Consider the following 26,791-nt stretch of genomic DNA (forward strand, 5'->3'; position numbering starts at 1 on the left):
GAGGGTTGTTTTGTCCCACAGGAACACGGCTCAGCAGTCCAGTGCTCGGAGATCCATGGAAGAAAAGCATTTCCTAAACACAAAGTCGCTCCTCCTCTAACGTGCAGCTGAGCCCACGGCCACAAGCACCACGGTGCAGGGAGCGGCATCCGCAGACCTGGGGGGACAGGGCTGTAAACCCCACCAGCGCTCCCCACGGGTGACACTTCCACAGCTCCCAGTCCAGACTGGGGCTTCACCCAGGCACAGCCCTGCCCACACACCTCGCCGCAGCAGCTCACCTCACCTCGCTCAGACTTCCGATGTGACACCACAGCGTGCCTCCCAGGAGCACGGCTTCGGTTTTCCAGGGAAATCGGAGCCAGGAGGCAACGAGAGAGACCCGGTTCGAAATCAGTTCCACTCTTTATTGGAAGTTTTACATGCCACCAGCGCACATGAAGGTTGCACACTCAGAATTCGACTCACTACTAGAACACAGGGCCGGATGCAAACACAAGCGTCAAACGAGCGCACAGACGGAGGAGCCCAAACCCAGGAGCCTGTCGGCCGTTGCTGCGCCGCGTCCCGATGGCACTTCAGGCGTCAGAGGCCCGCCCGTGGTTTCGAGGGCCACGTTCCTTCGCCATCTCCGCGGCCTTGGGTCAGACCGGGGTCTTCTCTCCCAAGGCAGCACCGTTTTCTTTCCACAGGCTGAACAAGCAGTTCTGGTGACATCTCTGCCAGAACCTGGGGTGTTGGGAGACCAACTGCCCATTTAACGCTTTTCCGAATTCCCCTTTCTATCAATGCCAGCAGTTTGTACAACAAGAAACAATTTCCACCCGCTGTTTCTAGGGAGAGACAACAGAAATAGGGACTCTTACACTGACATTTTATTTTCAAAGAAAGTTTTGATAGAAAAACATTTTCCCCAGCAGCCTTGGGCAGGGAGTTGCAGCTCCCACTTCAAAGGACAAACTTCAAAACCAAATCCAGTGTCCTAATGGTTTTGTGCTACATTACTTAATTGTCATACAGCTAATTAGCAACGCCTGATTTCACATTCTCTGTACATAGATGAAGTTCACAAAAGAAGGGGCTACTTAAAACAATAAATAAAACAAGGCACCAGGCAGCCAGACTCCAACAACATTAACATAAAACGTTACACTTTACCATTTAAAAAACTGAAATAAAAACCCCATCATGATTAAACCTATATTGATCTCTCTCCCTTCAGATCTCAGAGCTTTGAATCTCTGCAAGGAAGGGGGGGCAGAACGCAACGCAGGAAGCGGGGGCTTAGCCTGCACGTCTGTGTATGCATTTCGCCAGCGTGCAGCAGAGATCTTTAAAATTCTAATTATTTCCCCATCACCAAGTAAGATCGGGATCAATAGATGGTACAAACTGACCCCTTTCCTCGAGTGTCAGGGGGAAATTAAAAAAATAGAAAGGGGAGGGCAAAACCAGCGCGTCAGAGGTCAATGCCACAAAACAATAGATATTGATGTCTCCATTCATTTCAAACAGCGGAAAGGTCAATGCCTCCCTTGCTTCATGTTTTATGGCTGAAATCCTGCTGCTAACAGCAACAATGTTAGTAGTCAGACCTCATCCATCCTTTTTTATTATTATGATTATTTCTAACCAGGTTAGCCATTTTGAAAATTTGACGAAAGCTGGGAAGCGGCAGTGGGGGTGGGGGGGAGGGCAGGAGGAGAAGAGGGGAAGCTGCCCTGGAAATTAATGGAAGGGATGGTTTCCATTAGTTTTCGAGCCCGCCTGTCCCCCTACCTGTGCTCCAGTTTGTCCCTTGCTGCCCCCTAAAAAATGAAAAGGGCCTGAGGCAACATCCCTTCGCTATTAATCATTATTCCCCGTACAACCTCCCAATTGGTTTCTATGGAAATGATTCTCCTGCCAGAGTGCCCCGGCTGCCTGCGCATCTGATCAGCGAGGCAGGAGAGCCGCGATGGCAGGAGGGCTGCCTCTGCGGCAGCTCGCCTGGCTCCCCGCACAGGTCTCCCCGCAGACGGGGGACGGGAGCTCTGGCTGGACGCTCTCCGCTGGGACCGGCCAAGGTGGGATCGCACCTCTCTAAAGCAGATGAAACAACTCTGCTGGCCCGGTCAACTCCGCCAAAGGAAAAGCCCCGCGGTTCTGCAGTCGCGGGGGGAAACCCCATCCCAAAAAAGGGCTGCTGGGAGGAAGCACCCGGCACCTTACAACGCACAGTCCCTGTTCCTGTACGCTGCCCCGGGACTATCACGCCTCCAGAGATCAGCAAGGAGCGGGGACTGATCCTGCTCTGCTCCCCTGGGAGCCTCACGCCTCGGCAGAGCAGGAGGTATCATGCAGACTGCAGTGAGCGGGGCCGCTGCTCTGCTCCCCTCAGCCTGCGTTCGCAGCCCCGACCCTGCCCTCTCCTCCCATTGCAGCATCACCTCGCTGGGGGGGGAGAGCGGTTCGCACCCCCACAACCTCCCTTGGGCCCTTGCACAAGTGGGGAAACTGAGGCTGGGTCTCACGGTGCGTGTCTGGCTTCCCATTTGAGGCCCATGACACGGTCCTGCTGTGCCTCCTTTCACTCCCATCTCTGCTCCCCCTGCTGAGCCATCTCCCTGACAGTCCAAGCTCTCCTGAAGGGAGCAGCCACTAGCACACAGCTCCCTTTCCAAACTGAGCAGCGGACATGCTGCCATTTTCTAAAGAGACCACGACATCAGCTTTGCAAAACAGCTGAGGAAGCAATCTTCTAACCTACAGTCCTTCCAAGAAACCTCCTGAAACGCTGATGACTTGGGCCCACCAAATTCCCCCCACCAAAACCACCGTCACTCTTCAAGTCTAGACCCTCCCAGCCCGCAGGAACCAAACGCCACGTCACTAAACAAGGCTTTGGATGCTAGAAAACCAGCAAACAACTTCTGATTTTACCCATTAATGGCACTTGCCCCAGAATATCATTCTCCCAAAGAAGCATGGACACCTCGTTAGTGGTCAAAGCAAGGATTGCTTCTGCAGTCCCCGAAGATCGGAAGTCTGATTTGGAGTGCGGCAAGAAACGCGCCAGCGGGGACTGGGAATCCTGCAGAGGCAGCCCCTGCGAGAAGGGCACCTTCTGTGATTGAATTAATTTATTTTAGACTACGGACAGTGGCATCAGCAGGCTCAGAGATCACCTCATTAGATGCTCACAGATAGCGGGAAGGAGATTTCTGGAGAGATGGGGACAGAGACCCGAGAAAAGGAGGGGGAATTTCATACTAAATAAAAGCTAGGAACAGAACGCCCGTCTCTCCGTTCTCCTCTCCTCCTCTAACACCACATGCCGGAGTCTCAGCACTGAGTGGGCTGCGAGTCCCATATATTGCTCTGCTCAGAACATATGGTGCTATGTTTAATAGCCCAGCTCTGCCAATTGGGGACTATTAGGGTGGGTTCTTTTCCCAGTGTAAATGTTGCAGAATATAAATTGTAATTAACACCGATGCCAAAATAGCACTTAGAGAAAATAAGCACATTATTAACATCTGGTGAATCCTGCCTGGAGTGCAGAAGCAGCGGAAATTCTCACTCACCATAAGAGGATTTGTAGTAGAGGCATCAAGCATTGGCCCGGAGTTGGGGAGTGGGGGGTGGGAGGAATTTTTAGCTTTTTATCACTATTTCTGGTCCTGTCTTTATTACCTGTGAGTGATCTTTCCTAGTCCCGATTATCAGGGGTAGCATTGCCATCAGAGCTTCTGACCCGCCGTGAGTACAGATGTCTAAACATCATACCCAGGCAACAGAATAACGGCGTTATAAAACATGCCTGATTGCCTGCTCCGATCTAGCGAGACAGGAGGCAGACGGGTATGGCTTTGCCAAGCAAAAGGTCCGAGCACGGCACGTTTCCTCAGGTTACTCTAACCCCCAGGATCCAAGGGTTAACCCCACCACTGAGCAGTCCCTTGTCCCCCAGCCCAGGTTTTCCAGCGGGACAGGAACAGGCGAGCTGGCGGTTCTGCCAAACTCTTGCTGGTGCCACAGTGTGTACGTGGAGGGGAAATCCCTGCTGAGGGTGGGAATGGCCAAGCTGCTACAGCATGTACCAAGCGTCGGGATCCCTCGCAGGACAGAACACTGAGTATCAGAGAGCTGGCTCCATACCCTCAGCCTTCCCTCTACCCTGCCCTGAGGCTAGAGGCACAAGGAGGAGAAAGCAGCTTTGCTAACGCTTCCAACAGCTCCCTGCCTAACGGTCACCATGTATTCCAGGATGGAAACACGGACAAAAACTAGGCAGAGCTGAGGTGGCTTGAACTAGCCAGAGCAGCGGCTCGCGTTTCTGCCAAAAAGTACATCCAATTTGCTGAAGTGAGGGAGGAGGAGAGAAGAAAGATGTTGGAGAAGGAGAGAGGGATTCAAACAGGCGAGCAGTATGACAAGAGGTAGAAAGAATGACCTCGCTGGGAGAGCGGGAGAGAAAACAGTGGCAGGATGCCAAGAACAGGGCACCAGCTCCTCGCACTCACCCACACGCTGTCCAACTTCAGGCAGAGTCTCAAATGCTTCAGGAGCGCTCGCAGCTCGGCTGCAGCCCTTCCCAGAGGAGCACGAGCTGGCCTCACCACCTTGTTACCGGCTGCAAACCAGAGACCGCTGCTGGCACCCTGTCCTGAGTGGGGAAGGGAGAGAAACTCGGGGCAGACAGCAAAAGCACGCAGGGGTTAGTTTTAGCAACACACAGACTTGTGCTAGCAGAAGGCTAACATTAACCTGTCTGTTAACACCGCAACCTACCTGAGCACAAGGGTTACCACAGTTTGGCTCAAGATTTACAGGAGCCAGACAGACTTCCAGGCAGGTTCACACCCGACTGATGGGAAAGTAAGGAGGGAAAGTCCTCCAAAGCTGCGAGATGCATTTTGCTCTCAAATCTATCCCATCGGATCAGGCTTCCTACGAACCGCTGATGGCAGAACACCGTTTGGGAGATGGCATCTTGTGTAGGAAATGCTGACAAGAAGATGGGGACATCATCTTTGGACGACTCTGGGTCTCCCCAGAGAAGCACTGCTCAACACATTTGGGAGTGTTTAGGAGATTACAGGTGGAGAACTTCAGACAGCTCCAGCTGATAGCTGTTTTGCAGAAGACAGACCCAGTGCGCTACCACAAAGCACTCCAGCGAAAGGGAAATCCGACTGCCACCCAGCAACGTCACTCCAGGAATTCATAACTTGGCTTTTGGTACAGCTGTCTGATGCTTTCAAAAGTGCTCAGTAAATAAGGCAATATGAAAGTGATCCAGACCACTACTGACGCCTGAGGAAGTTCTGTGGAGCAGAGAAGCTGACTGAAATCACACTGTGAAAATACCTCATAACATCTCTAAAATTAGCATGAGCTGAAGGCATGGGATCTAAGGACAGAACTGGAACACTACATTCCATCGACACTGCAGGACAGACTGCATTTAAATCAGATCTGAGCCTCAACTTATTCACAGTAGGCACCATCTACCCTAGGACAAGGATTTCCAAAAGAGCTGAGAACTTCTTCCACCAGACCAACCAATGGAAACAGCAAGAACACACCATGGTCGAGGCGCTAATGACCTTAATCTGTTATTCAAAAATAAAAAAAAAGAATCCTTGTGGTACTTCTAAATAAAAAAAAAACCTTTAAATGCCTGTGATTGCATGTGTGTCACTACAAAGGCATATTTTGTAACACAGAAAAGATGTGGTGCACTTCAGTTTAGCACCACATTTTTGTGCATCTTAGCTGGCTCAGACTTTCTACTTTGCCAAAAACAGACCGAAGCAAAGAATGATTTCCACCAATATCACAAAGCACACTGCCAAAGTACACAGGAGCCCTTGGGAAATACACCAGGCGACACAGGGGAAAGAGCACTGTTAAGTCAGTTTCTCTTACCTTTCACTTCAGTAAAATAACAAAGCAATTCATATTAACCGCAAGGAAATACTCATCAGATTCCAGAAGCCTTTGAGACAGGGTTTTCAGATGCAAGCAATATCCAACAGATGTTTCCCCACTGCAAAGGACCAGCTTTTTTTATTTTGCAATTGCACCTATTTAAAGTGATTGTACAGCATCCAGTGAGCTGGCCAGAAGCTGAAGATGGGGATTCCAGGCCAGCAAGAAGCTGTTTCACCTGTTCACGTCGACTGACCTCTCTGTGCCGTGACAGTCACCACCACAAGTTGGGAGGTTCCTCAGCCACTCTGCTTTTAAACAAGGTAATTTCATCCAAATGCCGCATGGGGACATCTCTGATGACCTCTGTCAAGTCCTCATGAAGCAGAGGGAAAATGACAACATTTAATGCAGGGCGGTCCGCCTGGAAACTAAATCAGAGACAGGTTATCAGCCGAGGAGAAACACAAATTCTCCAGTGCAAGAGAAGGGGATTGCAGGGATACAGATCATGCAGTGGTGAGGGCAAGGAAGGGTTGTTCAGAGGAGGCAGGAGGGGCAGCTGGAAGTCCTGGTCTCCCACTCTTTTCTCACGTGTCAGCACGGAGAGCAGGCTGGGCTTGCACTTTTCAGTGGGTCTGTTGAGCTGGCACATGCCCATATTGGGCCTAACATGGGGAGGGAGGAAGAAGTTTTAATAAACAAATAAATCAATAAATCACAACATACAGGTATTCCTAGAGGACCAGACACCCCAAGAGCTTTGCCCAAGCTGGGTAAGGTGCTCAGAGGTAACAGTCTACACCACCTACAAACCAGTGGCAAGCTGCAGAGCCATTAAGAAAACCAGGCCAGCGCAGTGCCAGGCATTCCCTCCGGGCCGAGCCTGGGATTATCACTCCGGGCTGGGTTGTTCTGTAGCAGAGTCTACGCTCTGCAATTAGAGCAGAAGCAAGCTTAGAAAGCTCAGATCTGCAGATAAGCATTTCACACACACACTGCAGCCTCCTTTTTAATCCAAGCTGCAGAAAACCTGTCTTGGCATTACAGCAATTTTACCCTAAAAGAAACACACACAAGTATCCCTGTTTGCCACTTGAATTTTGGGTTCCAGTTTCTGAATCTACGGTCGCAGTGTTTTGGTCCCCTCTTAGAGAAACCTGCATTCTCCTCCTGCCCTCCCAGCTCCTCTTGCCAACATCACACCACCGGGTCTGCCTTCCAGCACCTTGCAAGCGAGAGGCCTGATACGACAACATAAAAGAGGAGCAGCAGGGTGATAACTACAGAGCAGAGGAAGAGAACAGCAAAAGTTAAAGCCATTTATACAACGTGAAAAGAGCCATACAAAAAGAGTCCAAGTCCCCATCAGCAAGTACTCTACATGACAGCAACCTGGTGAGTAAGAGAACATGGGGAAAGAGAAATAGTGTTACTCAGTGTAGCAATACACGAGTTCAGTCTTTTAAAGCTGGGAGGTAAAGGGAAGTTACGCTATAGCTCGAGTTACACCCTGAAGATTAAAAGACTTGTGACTATTAGCCCCATGCCACCAAGAAGCTTCCTCTGAACCGTGTGACAGGGTTCACTATCACTCCAAAGGAGGCAGAGTCAAACCAGCAGCATCAGTCCCTTGAGGCTGAACCAAGTTACGTTGGGTCGAAGGAGGAGTTCACTGCTCAATAAACTTCTCTTCCACAGATGTGTGTCTGGAAAATTCCCAGCTCATCTCTAGCACCAAAACGGACAGATTTCCATGAAACAGAGAGGGAACAGCTGGAGATTTGGCTGCTGGAAACACACATGAAAGTCCCAGGTAGCAATACAGCAGCTGAAGAAAAGGCCACGAGAGACTGGCATTTCCCAGGGAGACAGCAAGGATGTTCCCATCCACAAACAACTTGGAGTAGAGCTGCCAAACACGTAGCAGAGGAACTCCCGTTCAAGGACAGTTGCTCAGTCCTGGTGGGTTAAATTAATTTTCCTGAACCCAAGTAGCTGCAGGAGTAAGGATTTCCAGCATCAAAACTACCCGGGGCAATTTCGTGTCTTTCTGCATCACAGACCTGCCCTTCATGCCTCATGCCTAAGGGCTGGTGGAAAAGGACACTGCTCCTTGGGTGGATCTGGGGGCTGGCGTAGGAGCTGAGCAGCTCCTTACTTCCACAGTGCTGCCTACAAGAAATCAACCCGCAAATAACCGCTGATATGGGAGGCAGTTGGTAAAGTCTGCAGTGAAACTACATAAAATACAGCAAATGTTTCTTTGATAGTCCCTCCTCTGCCTCAGCTCTTCATGTTTCTTATCCAACACCACAGTCCTGCAGAGAAAATCCTGTTAATAGACCAAGTTTACTGAAGTTCAGCTAAGAAGAAACAGCCATCTCCCCGAGGCAAAGAAACCTCTGCTTCTTTCTTTATATATAGACTCTCCCAAATTAGATCTGCATGCTGCCTTCTCGCCATATACAAAATTGTAGTTTATAAGCAGCCTTTACATGTAGCTATAAAAATGAGAACCTAGACAAGTTTACATGACAATCTGCCACCAAGACAACCGAAAACCCCAACACAGCAAGCATACCTTCCAAAGAAGCTGGATTTATATTTATATGAGAGGTTTGAACTTAAGCTTTAAAAAAAAAAAAAAAAGAAAAAAAAAAGAAAGCTTTATAATTTCCCCCCCTCCCAACAGGAAACTGTATGTTACTGCAAACCTTGTAAATTCCATACCCCAGCAAGTTGACGCCGGAGAATTCTTTCCATGTACAATTTGCGTGATTTAAGGAAAAAAAAAAAAATCAAATGCACATGGTTCACTATTATTCTCAGCTAAATGTGCGTGCAAAGCCTCTCCTTTAACTGCCTGTAAAAAAACACCCTGATTTTAACGAGCAGCTGTCATAATGTTAAACTGGGATTAGCAGTTCCCAAAAGCAGACTCCCTCTGCAATCTACGCTCCTTTAGTCCTCCCCCGGAAGGCAATTCCTTTCTTCATACACCTGTCCAGGTGGGCTAGATTAAGTGAGAAGCACTTAGAGCACTAGTTCAAAAGGCCCCAGGCATGGGGAGGAGATACCAAGAAGGGGAAGAGATTGAGTTAATGAGTTGCAGAATAGCTCCTGTAATCTTCTTGACAGTTCTTTCCTCATTCCACACCTGGATGGACTTCAAACTGGATCTACCTCTGCAAGCGCATGGCTTGTAAAATTAAAACCCGAAGGACGGAGAAGGATGTTGACCTGGGGAGACAAAAGAGCTGCAGTTTCAGACATGAAACCCTGCTTTTTTTTTCCAAGAGAGAGAAGCCAAGGATGTGCTTGCCTGCTCTCTCCTACAAAACCTCCAGACTAAGCTCATCACAATTAACTAAATGAAAGCAAGTTTTCTAGGCAACTGACTAGCAGCCCCTTCAAAACAGATCTTTTAATCAGAAACAACCACTGGGATAACAAAGAAAATACCCCCCGCACACATTCTCCAGCATAGCCTCTACTCCAGCAGACTCAACACCAAACCAACAACCACCCAGCGGGAGCTTTTACAAGGAGGTCTCTGAAGTGTCCTCATTTGGATGGGGATGCGTAGTGGGCCTGGCTTCAGCAGCTGACTGGAATCATCCATGGACCTGGGAAACCGATAATGAAGCGCGCCCTGTGTCACAAGTTCCTGCTGGCATCAGCAGAGGCATAACCTCACTCAATAGTTAGATCTTGCATGTGGCCGAAAGGGTTAATCCCGCTTTGTTATTTGCCTGCAAAATTATCCCAGAACAGGTGTGGACTGGACACAGTAAGGTTATTTTCAAGTGAACAGCTTGGTAAATAGCCTAACACTACGGTCTCAATTACTTCCAACCAGCGTGGCAGGATCCAATATGTAGGTCAGGGACAAAGTCAAAAAGAAAGAGAAAAAGTCTGAAGTAAGGCTGCACTTTGATCAGATTTCCTCGATTTTAGCAAGACAAAAGAGTCACTCCCTGGAATGCAGTTATCTCCTGGCAAACACTCTCAGTGTGTGTTTTCAGACATACCTCTCTGGAGAGGCCATACCTCTCTGGAGTCCCCAGAACTCCACCTGCTGATGGAGCTGAAGGGCAGCCCAAAGCCACCGCAGAATCCCACCAGCCAGCCTGTAACGATGGATGATGCCCCACCGTACCTCTCCGCACCACAGATCCCAGGAGATGACAGCTCCGCTGCATTAGGTGCTGCTCAAACTTACCATCTCTTGCTCGTAAGGAAAGGGTAAGGCAGCATTTGGGACCGAAGAATATATTTCCCCTTGAGATTTCCAGAGAAACCTGAGAAAAGCCCCATGCCAAATTCCGACGTTTCAGCACATCCCACTTCACGAAAGTTGGCAAGCAGGAATCAGGGCACACAAGGTGGTATAATTAAGCACTGGCAACAAAAGCAGCACACAACAGATAAAATGAGGAAATGTGGTGTATCGGGAGTGGATCAAGGCCAGGTTTTTTTAAACCCACAAACTGAGAGGAGCTTACGGGAAAAGAGGCTGTAGAAGAGGAAAGTAAGGAAGAAAACGAGGAGCAGCTTGATTTGGGGGAAGGGAGCACAGCGGCAGCAGAGCAGATGCGGTCTCTGGTTTGCACAGCTCTCACAAATGCAAACCAATCTCTGTTGCAGTCGCACACCTTCTCCCCCCTCCATTTAGACTTCCCCCACAGGCTGTTGAGCTGCTTCTGGAGAGGAGCAAGCTTCCCAACAGAAGAGAATTCAGACCGAGTCACTTTCTGCCATGTATGCAGTTCTTCTACCCACACGCACAAAACCACGTTTATCCTCCGCCAGGCACAGCATAAGTTTGTTTTCGCTGGAAGACTCGCTCACGTCTGAAAGTTCAAATGTGGCATCTGTCCTGAAAGCTTCAGCCAGCGTACCTGAGCCAGGCTGGAAACTCCCATCCCTGGAGCATGGCATGGTGGAACGGAGGAAGTGCCAGGACAAGCCGGCGCAGCTGACGAGCGGCATGACCCGACATACACACGCTTTTCTCATCTTTTCAGGAAGGCCAGACATACTCTGCCAATTTGTTCCACTGGCCATGCCCTGAACTCCGTACCAGGAAACGGCAAAAGTTCTTTACCGTGACTGCCAAGAGCATAAAATGAAACTTCTCCAGAGCATCTTCTAGCCATGCCACAGAAACGGTGGATGGGATTCCCTCATGCCCCTTCCTCCATGAGCAGGGAGGCCCCTTGTCCCCCAGAAGCCTCTCGGGGGTCCAAAGCCTCCACACACTGACTCTAAAGGAGACCCACTCCTTAGTGCCATTCTCACTTCCAGCTCTGCCAGAGTACCAGGGCTGAGCAGACTTCATCTAATCTCAGAAATGGGCTTCAGAAGTTCCCCGGGAAAGCTGCTGTGATTCCTCAAGTTGCTCTTAACTCCACACAGTGAGATACTTCCCTCCATTAACTGTTTTTCTTCGAAGGTATCTTCCACCCCCTCCTGCCTACACAAACGAGCTGGCGTTCTCCCGAGGCCTGCGATTTCCCCTCACCTGAAGTCCCATCGCTATGGCCTCCAACCTGAGACGAAGGGGCATAGATGGGACGCTGGGAGGCACTCGCACACGACGCTGCCAACTCTCGATTACTTTCAACTCAGCATCCTCTGCCGCTGCATTGTGTCACAGGGAAGGAGTAATACACGTCAGACTCATCCCGAGGAGAGACAAATTACATCTCTCTGCTGTGGTTTCTCACTGTAAGCAATGAATGACACTCCGCTACTTCTCCTGTGAACAGAGGTTTATATCAAACACGCTCGCAGACTGAGGTTCTTGCATTATTTTGCCAGCTGAACTCTGCATCAGTCAAATGTGACCAGACAACGAGAGGGGGAGGGAAGGAGAACCCAAAGAGTGATGCCAGAGCACCCAGGACACGTCCTAGGGGAGTGCTCTGCCAGAGCCAGCTGAAAGTTATTTCCTAATCTCCTCCACAAATTAAAAAGCTACTGCAATAACTGCTCAATTAGATTTATTTTACTATGGAAATGCTTTAAAGCTGCAGTTAATGCTTCCGTACAGCCTTTTACACCCTCATGAAGAGAAAGCACGACAGTACTACTCCAATATTATTTCTCAGCCGAGAGAGAGGAGGACACTCCTTGAAAGCCGTTTCATGCACAAACCGATCTACCCTCCAAGGAAGGTTTCAGGACTGAATTCCCTTCAAAACACACGAGCTAGCAGTTAGAAGCAGCCGTGTGGGTCAACCACAGGAATGCATTTAAGAAAAGTGTAAGTCAGTGCCCCCAAAAGAAGATACATTACTATGCCGAATTGGGGATGGTCCCACAAGCCGTGCTGGCTTGTGAAGTCTTTGAACCCACCCATAAACAACATCCCTGGTAGAAGCAAAGGTGTCTGGACCACACCTCAAGCAGATTCAGCCTTCGCCAAGCCCGCCAACAAATTCTTGGGTAACGCAAGCTGACAAGGATGCAGTTTGTTATTCAGTCTGTGACAGAATGATTCAGGGGTTTCTAAGAGCAGGAAATGAAACAGACAATGAAAGCTGGAACAGGATGCTAATGATTCACTACACCAGCCTAGCGATGCATTAAGTCTTCTGCAATCAGACGCAGGGCCTGAGCCCGCAACATGCTTAGGCTAGCGGAGGGGGATTGGCAGCTACCGTGCTGGCTCTGGGATCCAGGGAAGCCAGCAGCGTACTGAGAGGGACTTCTTCAAGGTCAGAAGGAAGAAAAGGCGGTGAAGGGATGCAAAAACAGCTTGAAAATCTCGAATCAGCCCTAGATGGTAATACCAGCTTTTTTGCAGTGTCAATACAATTGCAGCAGTCAGGTGGGCAGTGCAGGAGGAATGCTGGAGGACTCTGCTGAATTCGAAAATGATCTTGCTCTCGCTTACTGCCCTAACAGCCTCCTCCCACCCAATCTAACAGTAAAAATGATTACCCAACGGGGCTTTTCTGAGGCCAAGTCCACAATGAGTACTCAGGAAAGAGGAATACTGCACGGACACGCAGGGCAATAGCGACATGGGAGGGGGGAACGCTTAGCTCCGAGGTGAGTAACAATTAATTTGTGATAGCTCAGTCCTGTGCTAAATGCCAGGAGAGGGACTGGCTGGCTCAGCACTTTCCAAATACCCAGTTTCATGCCCATGCTCCCACCCGGAAGCCCTGTTTCTGCAGCTGAATCCCAGGAGGGTGTTTCATCCCTTCAGTGAGCATCATGGCTTGCTCAGCCACACAGAGCCACTGGAATACTGGAATCAGCAGTTAAAGAAAAGGTAAGATCCAGCCACGAGTTTCATGTTAAAAAAGGACAATAACAAGCTGAGGAAAATTTAGATAATGCTACAGAAGCTCGAATAGCAAGACCTAACTCAGACTGAAATAGCTATTCCTGGAAAGTGGCAGGAGTCCTATTGTGAAGTTCACTTCAAACGAAGCAGAGCTTGTACCGGACACTGGCAGAAGGAGGAGGGCTAACTTCATGTTTCTCTGGGTCCTGGATCCTCAGAACAGGCAGATTGTCCTAAAATAGTAAAATTCTCTGCACTTTCCAGCACTGGTTAACCCTCAGAGTCGCTTGAGTCCTGAGGCACGGCACCGCAGTGTCGCTTTGCGAAGCCTTTTGCTGCAGACAGGGAGCCAGCGTGGCTCGGGGAAAAGGGGCCGAGAGCTCAAGGTAGGACTGCCAGCCCCCGACTCCCCACCCCACATCTCTCAGGGGATGCTGCAGCATGACCCCAGCCCACCCAGCCCTCTGCACCTTCTCCCCGCAGCTATCGGACCCCAGGAGACGACAACAGTGCTTTTGGGAGATGTGAGCAGCCAAGCAGCCCAGCTACCCACCCACCTCCCCAAAACCCACGTCGGCTGCACCACAGTCGTTTGCTTCCTGACCACGCTCTCTACCACGGCTTAACTTGGATTGCATTTTTATAAATCACAACTCACCTCTACGCCTTGACACTTTCCCCGTCTGTATGAAGAATCCCTAATGACACCGCGCTCACAGAGGTTTTTTGTTTTGCTTTGGGTTTCTTTTTTTTCTTTTTTTTTTTACTGTTGCTTCCTTGATCTTTTCCAAGGTGTTTTATTCAAGGACTTTTCAGAGGCTTGTACTGTCTCATGTTGTAGAGTCCTTAGAATCATTATAATGATAGGAGCTATCTATACACTTCAGCTAAAGCCAACAAAATTCTAAAGGAACACACTGGAAAACAAAATCTGTCCTTGAGGCCAAGGGGATATTTGCCAAAGCATTTCGCATCCCCTCTTCCAGCCTGTTTTCTCCTGGTAAGCTTCACCAGGAAAGCAACAACTTCTGCACATTTGTGAAGTGCCCACTAACCACGCCGTGTAGCCGTGCAATCCTGAAGTAATCCAAATTCCTTGCCCGCAAGATTTCTGGACAGAGAAATACAAGCATATAAATACAATCACTTAGCATGCAACACATCAGCAAGCAGTGGGGCACCTTCCATAGGTCACAGCTCCATCTACTGACTATTTCACTACAGAACAGTGTGGAAACAAACCCTCGGGAGCAGCTGTTGGAAGCCCGGACCAGGCTTTGGACACAGGGCTCTTTGCCAGCGTTTAGAAAGCATCCCAGCACAGCAACTCAGCCCAAAGCGGAGCAGCAAATCTCCTTTTTTCTTTTTTTGCAAAGAAGTGTCTTTGCACAGCAACAGGTCTGGGGTCACACGTGGACCTAGAACTGCGAGTCCCTGAGTGGTGGTATTTTAGTGTATCTGGAATTACCTCTGCAGTGGTTTTAACCGAAGAGTTATTTAAACACAAACAACACGTGCTTGGAGCTCAGCACTTTGGCTAAGTCAGGGTGCAAGCGTAAGAGGGAAAACATTGTGTTCGTTAGATCCGCTGCTATCTGAAGTGTGGCAGCAGCTGAGCACCATGTGACAGGGGAAAAAAAAGGCATTTTACAGAGAAATTGCGACTAGACCACTGTCACATGTGAAATCTGAGGAAGATCAGGGAAGTGGATATGGATCACTCAAGCCACATCTCCCACTCTAACCACCAGGCCTTTCTTATGTGCACAGAGCATCTCCCTGAACCAGAAAGGAGATCACCCCTCCCATTCACACAGAGGAAAAAAATAAAAGAAGAATAAAGAAAAACCCTGCAATGATTTATCTGCCCAGAGGGAAACAGTCTTCTCTAAAGCTCAGAGGAGACCTTGCCCTTGCAAGCCTCTTGTTTGCTGATGAGGGCTCCAGATGAGTGCAGTTCTGCTTACTGTGCTCCCTTGCAAAAGAGGCAGAACTGAATCAGAGGCTTTTAATGACTTAAATACGTAAACTAATCTGTCCCAAATAGCAGCAAACTCCAACCAGAAAACTGCTCACAAGAAAGCTGGACACCACAGGACCCAGTTTAGAGCTATCACAAGACTAACAGACACGAGAGCAGCTCTCCTTTCAGGCCAGCAGAACAGAAATACGTAATACTACGCTTATTTTACTGTCAAGGGGAAGAGTTTGAGAATCACTTCAGGCTTTAAGCCATCGGTGTAATGCGGGAGACTTAATACCCAAGCTCCCATCACCACATCCTGTATAGACACCATCATCCAGTACAACACGGCAGCTGAAACCAGTCTGTTCTCCCCAAATCAGGCCCAGCCCCTTCTGTGATCTGAACCCTCCTGTGCATCCATATCTGAGAAAGGATGGCCCTGCACTAGACGGCATTTTCAAGCCCTCCCAGCTCTACCACCCACAGCAAACTACTGGTGCACGCCCAGCCTCAGGCCCTTCCAGTTCCCACTCCCATTCCTTCTCTTTTTAGAGGCACTGGGAGAATGGGAATCTCTTTGGCCCCATCTCCCTGCTCAAAATCAGCAACCATTTGGCTGCTCTCAGCCTAAACGAGACCATCTCTGCAGCCCTAAAACAGGCACTCTAACCCTTAATGGGACCAGAGGAATATGGATCGATTCCCCCTGCACAAGGAAGGGAGCAAACAAAGAAAGACTCACAGCATTGCCTTCCCTGCTCTCGCCTCCTCCTTCCCACTCAGTCTCCATGTTTTCCCTGAACACGCAGCATCTGCATACATTCCAAACAAACAAACACAAACCCGAAAAAAAAAAAAACCAAAAAAAGGATAAAACACCTTATTTCTCTCTGGCACAAGGATATATAACTTCAAACTTGCTGCCCAATGGACTCTTCCAATTTAAAACTCAGATTAAAAAGACACCAGCAGCACATTTTTAGAGGAAGTCATGCTGTGTGAATTAGAGCCTTATCCACAGGCTTAAGCAATGACCTAGCTCACACACGGATTTTACTGCACATCTCTGCCCTTGGAGTAGGAGACAAAACACAGTCAAGAGAAAGCCAATTCCTGACCCCATCCGAAGGCACATTTGTGGAAGGATGAGAAGGGGATCACTGGAAAAGTCACGTGGTTAAAGACTCACTGATGGCTCACGGAAGACTCCAGGCTTTGCTTACACATCGTTTTCTGTATTTTGTTCCTTCTGTTTTATTGCTAGAGACAGTTGCATGAGAACAGGATCTTTGTTGCTTAGGAGAGCATCTGCTCCCACTGCTTATCCTCCTCCTGAAGTCATAATCTTACGTGACATCAAAATCGTTTCCAGAGCCACCAATTACAGTGTCATAGAGGATTATGACTTCAGGTGTAGAATCTGCAGTGGGAACAGATGCTCTCTTCAGAAAAAAAAAAAAAACTACACACAAAACCTTCAGAAATCCTGTTTCCATATAAACGTCTCTATTAATAAAATACAAAAGAAGAAAAATAGTATGACAGCCAGAACGGTTGCTAAATATAAAAATAGTTTTTAACATTTCCACAAGGCATCAGCTGCTCTTTGGAAAGTTTCCAGGGTTTAAATTATTAAGAGGTACAGAATGTAGTGAGAATCCATCCACCACAGAGAAAAAGAGGGAGAAAAGACTGCAGAACAGCATATTTCTGCTCAGCAAGTGGACATTAACATTTTGGCCAGTGCCGCACCTCAGAGGGGAGGGCAGAATCAACAGCAGGAACTGCAGCTTCTCGGTTCTTTCTAAGGATCCCCAAAGCACAGCTGGAATCCACCAAGAAATGTTTTTACAGATATGAAGCCCTGTGAAAAACAAACCCAAAGAATCCTTGTCACATCACAAGGTATTTACTTAGATGTTTCCAACAGTCACTATCCTAGAAGGACACAGAGCCTTTCGGAGGCCGTAGCAAACAATCTCGTGTGCAGTTTGGTAGGTAGCTAATATTGTCATGGGCTCTTCTGGATTTGATCCGCGGAAACAAGCCAAGTGTAATAAGTCAGTTTGAAGCCGACGAAAGGCTGGGGGGAGGAGCACCCTTTAGGATGCAGTAATAATGCCGTGTGATTTGAAATTTTTATTAAAGCTTAACAGGGCAAAGCAACAGTAGGTGACAAAGAAAACACACTGAAGACGGCGAAAAAGCCTTATAGAAAAAAAAAAAATAATGGAAAGTCTGTTGTATGGGAAATATTTTGTAAGATGACTGCCACTATTAGAAGATTTCAAAATGCCAAGCGTAATTAAAAGCTCTCTTTTCAAATGCAGTTCACGGCTCACACACAAACGTTTCCCACCACGTGAGCCTCAGAACACTGCAAGGGGCCAAGCAAAATGCATTTAAGAACTGCCAAACGCGCAAAGGCAGTTTGTACCAATTCTCCCCCCCCCCACACCCCCTGAAGAAAAACCCTTCACAACAACCCTTTAAAGGCTTTGAATTGCGCTGCCAGGGGATTATCAGTAAGTGACATTTACAAGTGATTAGAGGACGGAGAATTATCTTAGTCACTTGTGGGAAAAGAGGAAAGCTTCAAGGTCAAATCTCTCAGTACTTAAAATGTCGGCAGATGTTTTGTTTACACAAAAAGTGTCATTTGATTTATGATGGAGCTTTACATCCAGAACTTCAATTCAGCCAACAGAACTGCAGAGAACATGGGTGGGAACGGAATCAAAAATTCATATAATACCTTCAAATATTTCACTGATTCACTCTTATTAAAGTAAGAGGCTAGTTGATGTGCCAAGCGGTTACACAGTACCTATTAGCTTCTTGGAACAAGTGCTCCGAGCCATATAAACCTTGGCAAGCAAGGAAATGGAGATAAATCTTCAACAGCTCCAGAAATCCCCCATCAACCCCCTTCCGCACTCACCTCCGGACAATAGATTGCTGGAGATTTTTGCAAACGGTAAGAGATTCTCCCATAAACATGTGGCACATGACGACCTCAAGGCAGTTGGCCATGAATGACATCACTGCGTCAGACTGCAGAGTCCCACTCCGGGAGACGATGCAAAGCCGCTGGAGAGAGGAGCAATGACTCAGTGCCTGGAAGAACTGGGCGCCCGCACAGAAGTACGGCTGTTCCAGCCTGCAAGAATAAACAAAAACAAGTCAATGGGCAATTCATGCTTGGGCCGCTTTCGGACAAGAGGGAAGACAGCACATTCGTGGGGGGCTGGCAAATGGAGCAACCAGCGTCCCCCAGTGCCTGTTCCCCTCACACACGCGATAACCTTCTACCCGCTTGTGCCAGCGGTACGGCACAACAAACCCGGCACTGCACGCTCAGACCTCTTCCTGGCTACTTACTCTTGAACGGTGTGTGCTAAAGGACAGGGACACAAATAGGCAGAAAGACCCTGAACTGCAGAATTCCAGTGCCCACAGGGAGTAACCTTAGTTTTGCAAGTTTTCCACAAAGCACGTTGGTTAAGATGGGTCTCAGACCCGACCAGCAAATCCATTTTGGTCTCAGGACAAGCACAGCTCAGCTTTTGCTGCCTGAACACCCAGTGAGCAGCTGATGTAGATTTAGGAACTTGCTGCTCCAGCGCACCAAACACTGCTCAAAATAGTCTTCTTCAGTTTACTGCCTAGAGAGAAGCAGGCATGAAAAATTCACAATGCACACATGGTGATGCAGAACTTGGGCCTCTGAGCCAAGAAAGTGACCACAACCAGCCATCCCCGGCCAGAGGATGGCAAAGGATCAAAGCAACTGCTCTCCCGCAGGAAGAAGAATCATCAATTCAACGTTTATCTTAAACACTTGGCCCAGAGAAGAGACACAGGGTCCTCTATCATGGCTATTCACAATCTGACATCACAGCCCAGAGCAGGACAACAAAACGACATGGCGAAGCCACACCTGACCAACAAGGGGTCTATGTTTTCACTAGCAGCATAACTGGATGACTCCCTCACAGGATCCAATCTGCAAGGAAGCAGAATCTTCTCGGGGCCAGTGTCACCAAGAGAGTACGTCTGCTTAGGGCAGATTTACTGCAGGGCCTCAGAGCACGTGGGAATCCCAGTCACTGGGCCAGCAAGGCCAAGAGCTCTAAGAAGGTTAATCCATTCCATGATAACAAGCTGTCGGTCCCAGTCTGATCTGGATAAGCTCTGCATAGGCTTTTGTAGTATGCAGGGGTATCTCAGCAACTTAATCCTGTTAATTGATAAATTCTGGTTTAGTCTCAGCCTGCGACTGCTGGTCAGGTAGCACTGCCTGAAAAGATCCCAACAGTCCACGACCACTTTGGGGAACACCTGAAAATTAATATTAAGGAAATGGGAAGCCTCTTCAATTTTTTAACAGCATTATTGATCCATTATAAGTTTAGGACAAAACGCACAGAAGCCCCCGCAATCTCGCAGCAGGTTTCTCAGTTAATCTCTGCAACGACAGCCATACTTGCAATACTGCCTTTCACTCGCTAGATGACAATGTTGGTTTGGAATAGCCCCTAGGACTAGTTCTCAGCCTGGAAAACGGGGAGGGGAAAAAAGGGTAGAAGCAGCAGAGAATTAGTCAAATGAAAAGGGAACTACATTAGCAAGAAGTGCTAAACGTTAAAATCCTCTTAAACCTATATAAAGCCTTAGACTCTACTCAAGAAAGAACAACAAGAAGCAAGACAGCTCACATCGACACAAAACGCCTGGCTGTTAGAAGGAGACACCCTTGTTCGTCCTTTATTCAAGGCTCTACGCTGCCTCCCATCTTTCACTCTTGGCCTCCATTTCAAAGTCTCTGGAAACTACAGGGCTTAGACTGAGTGAAGCAATGCTGCACACCCACACCTCCTCCCCCAGACCTTAGCTCTTCCATGGCTATGTCAAATACTGAAGGTTAAAGACACATTCGTGTGACCCAAGCCATAAAGCAACTGAATTTCCAACAGCTGCCATCCCTTGGATGAGAGACCAGCATCCTCCTTGCCTGTTAGAAATGGGAAGCGGTGGAAAATGAAAACCCTCCTGAGGTGTTTTAGCCACCCTGGCTCCTTCACTATAGCAATGGACCAGGAACATGCACACAAACACCAGTCTCGGCTGATGAGCAGTAATTTCACTCACGCTGTCTTTGTGGTGACAGGAGTGACCTTGCTGTTACTACTGTTACTACATTTTAGACCCATTTTGTGAACAGAGGATGACAAACGGGACTGACAAGTCTAGCAGTTTCACCAACAGAGCTGATTTAGGGAAAAAAAAAAATTTAAAACCCCATCCTTCTCAAGTAATGACATTTGTGTTCATATGGACCGGTGCAAGGAAGCAGTCACAGTTCATGCCCTTTGCTTTCATAAGCACTTTCTGGCTACTGTGAAAGCTCCTTTATGCACCCTTGATGATCAGATCCTTGGTAGGATCTAAAGGACCCTACCAAGAAAGGAACATAAACAGGAAAAACTCTAAATCTGGAATGCTTTCAATATACTGTTAAGAAAAGAAAAAGAAACAAACAAAAAAAAACAGGCAAGATTTTAATACAAACCAAGGGCAGAAAAATATCTCAGTGGGAAACCTGAGGAGAACTCTACGTTTTTTAGACATTGTAGGAGTGTCTTCCTTCCTGGAAATTTAAAAGACGTATGTGTACACAAAGCCAAAAAGTCAGCAAAAGCGTGTAGTGTTTAACCTAGCCCCGACCAGCTGCTAGCTCCCAAATATGCAGCATCCACTCTTCCTTATCTAAAAGGAAGGCAGTTGCAGCATAGAGACTTTTTGCTCTGCAAACACTGGTTAAAGGGCATATCCTGAGCCCTCAAGGACAGCATGCGATGCCTTCCCGTCCTCCACAGTTCTGGAAGGAAAATACCCAGCTTTCAAGACACTGCAGCTACTTTTGACCAGCACAGGAACACTCGCAGTTTTAACGCTAGCCACAACAAACCACACGCTACACTTCTGGAGATCCACAAACAAACCGGAGGTGTTCAACGGCAGCCCCTCCTCACCTGAGATCTCTCAAACACTTGCAGTGTTTCAGCATGTCCATGAGAGCAGACGTATAGACCACTTTCCCCATCATGCCCAGGTTGGCCAACGAAAGAGTCCGCAAATGCTGGCACTGCAATCCAATGTTAATAAGCCCAGAGCCAGTAAGAATATTTGGCAGTTGTGCTAAGGTGAGGCTCTGCAAATAAGTCAATTGGCTAATGGCAGCCACCTCCGAATCCCCCACGCTTTGTGCCCGGACACAAGGAGGCAACGAGTTCCGAATTGCTGGCTCGTTACGGGGCATGGCAGAGGAAAAACTGGACCCAATTATTTCCAAGGTTTCCAAAAATCGGAGGCTTCTCATCAGAGCCCAGAATACCGAAGACTCTATCTTCTGGTTTGCCTGGTCCGCTAAGTTCCTCGGGTATGTCTGTATCCCAATCCGCACTTTTCTTCCAAATGTTTGGGGCACCAAATTAGACGCTGTGGGAGGCTTTTCCACGTTTGCGGTAACATCTGTGATGGAGCAAACCGGTAGCGCTAATGAGAGCAGGTGCTTTAGCCTGGACAGAAGTTGGCACAAGTGATTCCCTATGCTTTCCGAGCTGTGATGGTGAGCTGCAGAGAGGTTGAGGTGCCTCAGGTTACAGCAAGACACTACCAGGCTTTCCAGAATGTTACTGTCAATGTCATCTTCTGCTTTTCGAAACAAGGACTCCGGAGCCAAACAGTGAACGCAGCCACTGAGATTCAAACTGGTCAGGCTTTTCAGATCCTTCCCACCGTTAATAACCCTCTGGATCAGGTGACCGCCAGATAAGGTGCATCGGCTAAAGCTGAAGTAGAAAGGGTTGTTGAACTTCAAGTGTTGCAGGAGCCCAGAGCCATTAATCCAGGCTTTGGGCAATTGTAAAGCATCCAGACATACATTTCGAGCCATAGAGTCCAGGAGGTTTTTAGTGGCTCCCGTCTCCGCAAAGCTGCCGGGGGCAGAGATAAGGAAGGCGTGAAGGTTCTCAGGTGTCCGGTCACTTAGCACCGCCAAGTAGAGCCTCACCACCTCCTGATTAACGTAGCCAGGAGCCAGCCTGGCATAGAAGATGCGGAGGTTCTGGTAATGGGGCACATTGCTCTCACCTACCATTAGCTGCCCGGAGAGCATAAAACCTTCTCGCGAGCGATCAAGGATCTCAAAATAAAGCAGCAGTTTCTCAAGGCTAGTGCAGCATGGAACGACACCGTATGATGGCGTGTAAAGGGTTTGCTTCAATTCCGAGACGCGGCTAAGAGTGGCCTTACACTCACTGCTTAGCTGACTGGCATCGAAACCTGGATTTACATCTATCGCCAGGGAGCGCAGGTGCTGGAGCGTGGACAGCATCTTTGAGAGACGGAGCGAGGTGATGTGGCACCCAGACAAGTTCAGTTTTACCAGGTTCTTGCATCGTGTTACGTGATCAATAGTGGAGCTGGGCAGCCAATAGCACCCAGCCATGTTCAGCTGGTAAATCTCTTTTCCGATATCCCTCATCAGTTGCTTCACTTTGTCTTTGTTTACCTGTACTCAAACAAAACCACATTCAATGAGATATACAGCAATGGTGTGCACTGACTCAGTTTCCCACCTGAAGATGGGGATAAGAGCGGTTAGCACTTAGGTTACGTGGCTCATCCAAAGGTTTCAGGACGCTAGCCCAGTCTAACAGTTATCATACTGCTGGTAGCTGGCTTAGTCTGCCACGCTACGGACTCTAAGATTACGCTTATTTTAGTTTCTTACTCTGTGCAGTTCCACATTACTGACTGCGAGGCGAAATCTGTTCAGCAACTGACAGTGGAATGGAGGACCACCTCCATTTTCTAAAGCAAAGCTATTTCAGCAGAACTAGCTATCTACGGAAAGTCAAATTGAAAGAATAATGTTTTGATTCTCCTTCATCCAGTTTTTCCTCTTTTGGAAATGAGTAAGAGAGGCTTCCCCTTACCTGCGCCTGGTGATACAGTCCTCATAAATCGTATCACCCTTCATTCCCAAGGTTTATTTTTTTGTTATAACACATACACATTTTCTGGTTTAGCTGACTGCATGCCTGACAGCAATATACACAAGATTTTTTTGCCCAACAACACGGAAAATATGTGTTGAGAAAATGGTAACTTCACACAACCACAGCTACAAAGGGAAAGTCACGTTTACTTTCATTTTAGCTTCCAGAAACACAGAGAAGATAGTTTTCACTGATGGCATCTTATACAACTACGGGAGCATAGAGCTGTTCTAATAAAGCATTCTGGAAAACAAATGCTTTTATAAAACAGTTTATTGTTTATTTGATTTCAGAGTTCAAGAGCAGTTTGTTTACGCAGACACATTGGAATGTTATACTTCTCCGCATTTTTGCAGAAGTCAGATACGTCTTCATAGCTAACAGAGGAAGCAAGCTACTCTCCCCACCTTATAGTCTTTCTGAAGCAAAACTGTATGTGTTAGACTCTTGTCAAGGCAAAGCGTTGCGAGTTTCCTGCAGGTTCTCCTGACGTTCAGGACAAGGTCTGTGCAAGGGACGTAGCTGAGGATGTGCAAAAGGATCTCATCCGAGAACTCCATCAGGTTGACGCCATTGCTTTCCTCCTCGTTCTCCCCACTTACAATCTCCTGGGGGGGGTGGGGCGGGAAGAAAAAGAAAAAAAGAAAAGCACCTAGCTCAGAAACTTCAGCAAAGCTTGTGAGAAAACAGATACTCCAAGTCTCATAAAGATTTATAAAGTGAGACAACACAGAAATGCTTGAATCTTTAAGTACTTCCACCTGGATGAAGAAACCAAAAGTCTTCCCTTAGAAGACAATACGGAGGTAGTGCAAAACTTCACACAAAGCCACAGTACATTCACTCGCTCTTTCACCATCGGCTACTTCAAAACGAGGAGAAAAAAACGTTTACATTCATTCCAGTTTTGCCACTTACTTTGCAATTGGAAAAGTGAACCGTCCCTGATTCTTTTCTGGCTACAATGCAGCAGTCTCCTTCTACACCTTTCCTCTAAGCGTCCTCCGTTCCGACAACCTTAAGCATTATACAACCATGCAGATGTATATACACACACACACACACAAACAGAACCGCAGCCCAGCATCGGACCACCCGCAGCGATTCCACAACCTGCTGCCAGTAGGTCGAGGGAGGCTCCCCTCCCCCTCTACACTGCCCTGGGGAGGCCCCATCTGCAGTACTCTGTCCAGTTCTGGGCTCCCCAGTTCAAGAAAGATGAGGAGCTACTGGAGAGAGTCCAGCGGAGGGCTACGAGGAGGAGGAGGGGACTGGAGCATCTCTCCTATGAGGAGAGGCTGAGGGAGCTGGGCTTGTTCAGCCTGAAGAAGAGAAGGCTGAGAGGGGACCTTAGAAATGCTGATCACTATCTGCAGGGTGGGGGTCAGGAGGATGGGGCCAGACTCTTCTCAGTGGTGCCCAGCGACAGGACAAGGGGCAAAGGGCACAAACTGAAGCAGAGGAAGTTCCAGCTGAACAGGAGGAAGAACTTCTTCCCTCTGAGGGTGATGGAGCCCTGGCCCAGGCTGCCCAGGGAGGCTGTGGAGTCTCCTTCTCTGGAGATATTCCAGACCCGCCTGGACAAGGTCCTCTACAGCCTGCTCTGTGTGACCCTGCTTGGGCAGGGGGCTGGACTTGGTGACCCACAGAGGACCCTTCCAACCCCTACCATGCTGGGATTCGAGCCATGGCGTCCCCCGAGGGGAAGGAGGAGCTGGTCCTACCTCACAGCAACCCCAGTAAACCCCCCCCCCCAGAGGAGGGCGATCTCGGCGCCCGCACCCAGCCCCGTCAGGCGGCGGCCGGCCCCGCCTCAGGAACCGGCTCCCAGGGGCAGCCCGGCCCGAGCCGCGCGGGGAGCGGGGCCGCCGGCACCTCCTGCCCCGACCGCCGCCATTTGAGCCCCCCTCACCGCCCCCAGGGTCGGCTCCAGGCCCTCTCTCCTCGCCCCCATCTGAGCAGGGCCCGGCTCCCCCCAGCTCACGGAGACGGCGGCGGAGGACGAGCCCCGCCACAGCCCCGGTTAACGGCCCGCGGGGGTGCCGGGGCCGAGAAGAGCCGCCCCCCTCCGCCCGCGCCGGCTCACCTCTCCACAGCGGAACATGGCGGCGGGACCCCGTTCACCGCTCAAACCGGCCGCGTCCCGGCCTGGCTCCTCGCCGGCCCGGCCTCCGCGCGGTCCTTCCGGCGCTGCCGTGACCCGGCTTCCGCGCCTCGCCACACCCCCGCCGCCATCTTGAGCGTGGCTGGGGGAGGAGGCGCCGGCCGCTCCCCGGGCGCCATCTTGAGAGCGGCGCCGCCATGATGGGAGTGGCCGGTCCATGTGGGACACTGAGTCGCGCCGTTCTCCTCACGGCTTGGGCGGCTTTGAGGGCTTCTTCACCTTGAGGGCGGCAGCTCTCTGCCCCGAGCCGGTGCGGAGGCGGAATCCGGCTTGTTGAGGGCCCGGTTGCCCTGCCCCAAGGCCACCGGCACTGAGGCGTCGGGGACGGCAGGAGCCAGGCGAGCGGCCGCTCGGCCTCGTCCGCCCCGGGCAGCTCCCGGCCACGGGCCTGCTGCCACCCCAGCAGCTGACTCACGCCGGGCCCACACCCCACGGAGCCCTGAGTCGGCTCCGAAAACATCAGTCCGCCCTGCGAGGAGCCGCGGGGCGCGGCCGTGACTCACGGAGGGGCAGAGGGAGCCCGGTCGTCAATCAGGGCTCTAACCAGGCTAAATATTACAACTGTGTCCGCGGGGGTGAGGTACGATCCTTCGCTTCACTGGAGGGCTGAGCAGAGGTGGCCCCCGGCTGCTGTGAGCACGGCCACCGCACGCAGCCACGTCCGAGGGGAGCAGCGGGCTCGGCGCGGTTGCTGTTAGCTCCTCGTCCCAAATCTCAAGTACAGGCAGGGCCAGAGCGCTGGAATTTCCAGTTACGTGGACGCTTTGGGAATTTTGTTCATAGAAAATGTGTTTTAAAGATGACCCACAAAGGAAGATGAATAGGTTGCTGCTTTCCTCCTGCTTGACTGTTGCCATTTAAGGCCATGAATTAGGTCAGGGGCAGACTGGGGTTTTCACTCAGAAACATCAAGCACTTACAGTCTTGATTACCTATTTTGCTTCTAGGCCTGTGAGAAGGCTCTGTAGTTGAAGTGGAAAACACCTCTTAGCCCGTAAATGAGAGAGAGCCTCAGTAAGAGCATCTGTACCTGCTTTGTTTGTCATGCATTTCACTTAAATAGAAGGTAACGACAAATTAAATCCAGAGGCCCTTCAGTCAAGACCGACTTGTTTGACATCTGGGAAAAATACCAACCTGCCATATTTGCAGTCATCAGGGAAAGCAGAGGCTAGGGTGGAGGAGACCTGCATTTCCAATGCAAATGGTAAATAAAATCATCACCAGGGCCCATAAGCAGAGCAAAAGCCCTGCCCAGGGAGCCAGGTCGGCTGGAGAAGCCTGCGTTGGGACTAGCCACGGGTTCCCGCCAGCCCTGGGGCGTACGTGGACCAGACAGCAGCTGATGACCCTGAATAAGAGCTGGGAACAGAGAT

The 26,791-nt window shown here is 49.4% G+C and overlaps 1 protein-coding gene across 1 annotated transcript; it reads right to left on the reverse strand.

Annotated features, from left to right (window-relative positions):
• Positions 1 to 387: 387 nt before the first annotated feature.
• FBXL18 (F-box and leucine rich repeat protein 18) lies at positions 388 to 25,554 on the reverse strand. Its single transcript, XM_075436596.1, is given in 6 exon segments — positions 388 to 6,347; positions 18,127 to 18,345; positions 21,221 to 22,761; positions 23,659 to 23,859; positions 25,338 to 25,526; positions 25,528 to 25,554. Coding segments are annotated over 6 exon segments (2,334 nt in total). The 3' UTR covers positions 388 to 6,190.
• Positions 25,555 to 26,791: the final 1,237 nt, after the last annotated feature.

The sequence above is a fragment of the Opisthocomus hoazin genome, chromosome 15, assembly GCF_030867145.1.
Source record: "Opisthocomus hoazin isolate bOpiHoa1 chromosome 15, bOpiHoa1.hap1, whole genome shotgun sequence".
NCBI classification, from domain to species: domain Eukaryota; kingdom Metazoa; phylum Chordata; class Aves; order Opisthocomiformes; family Opisthocomidae; genus Opisthocomus; species Opisthocomus hoazin.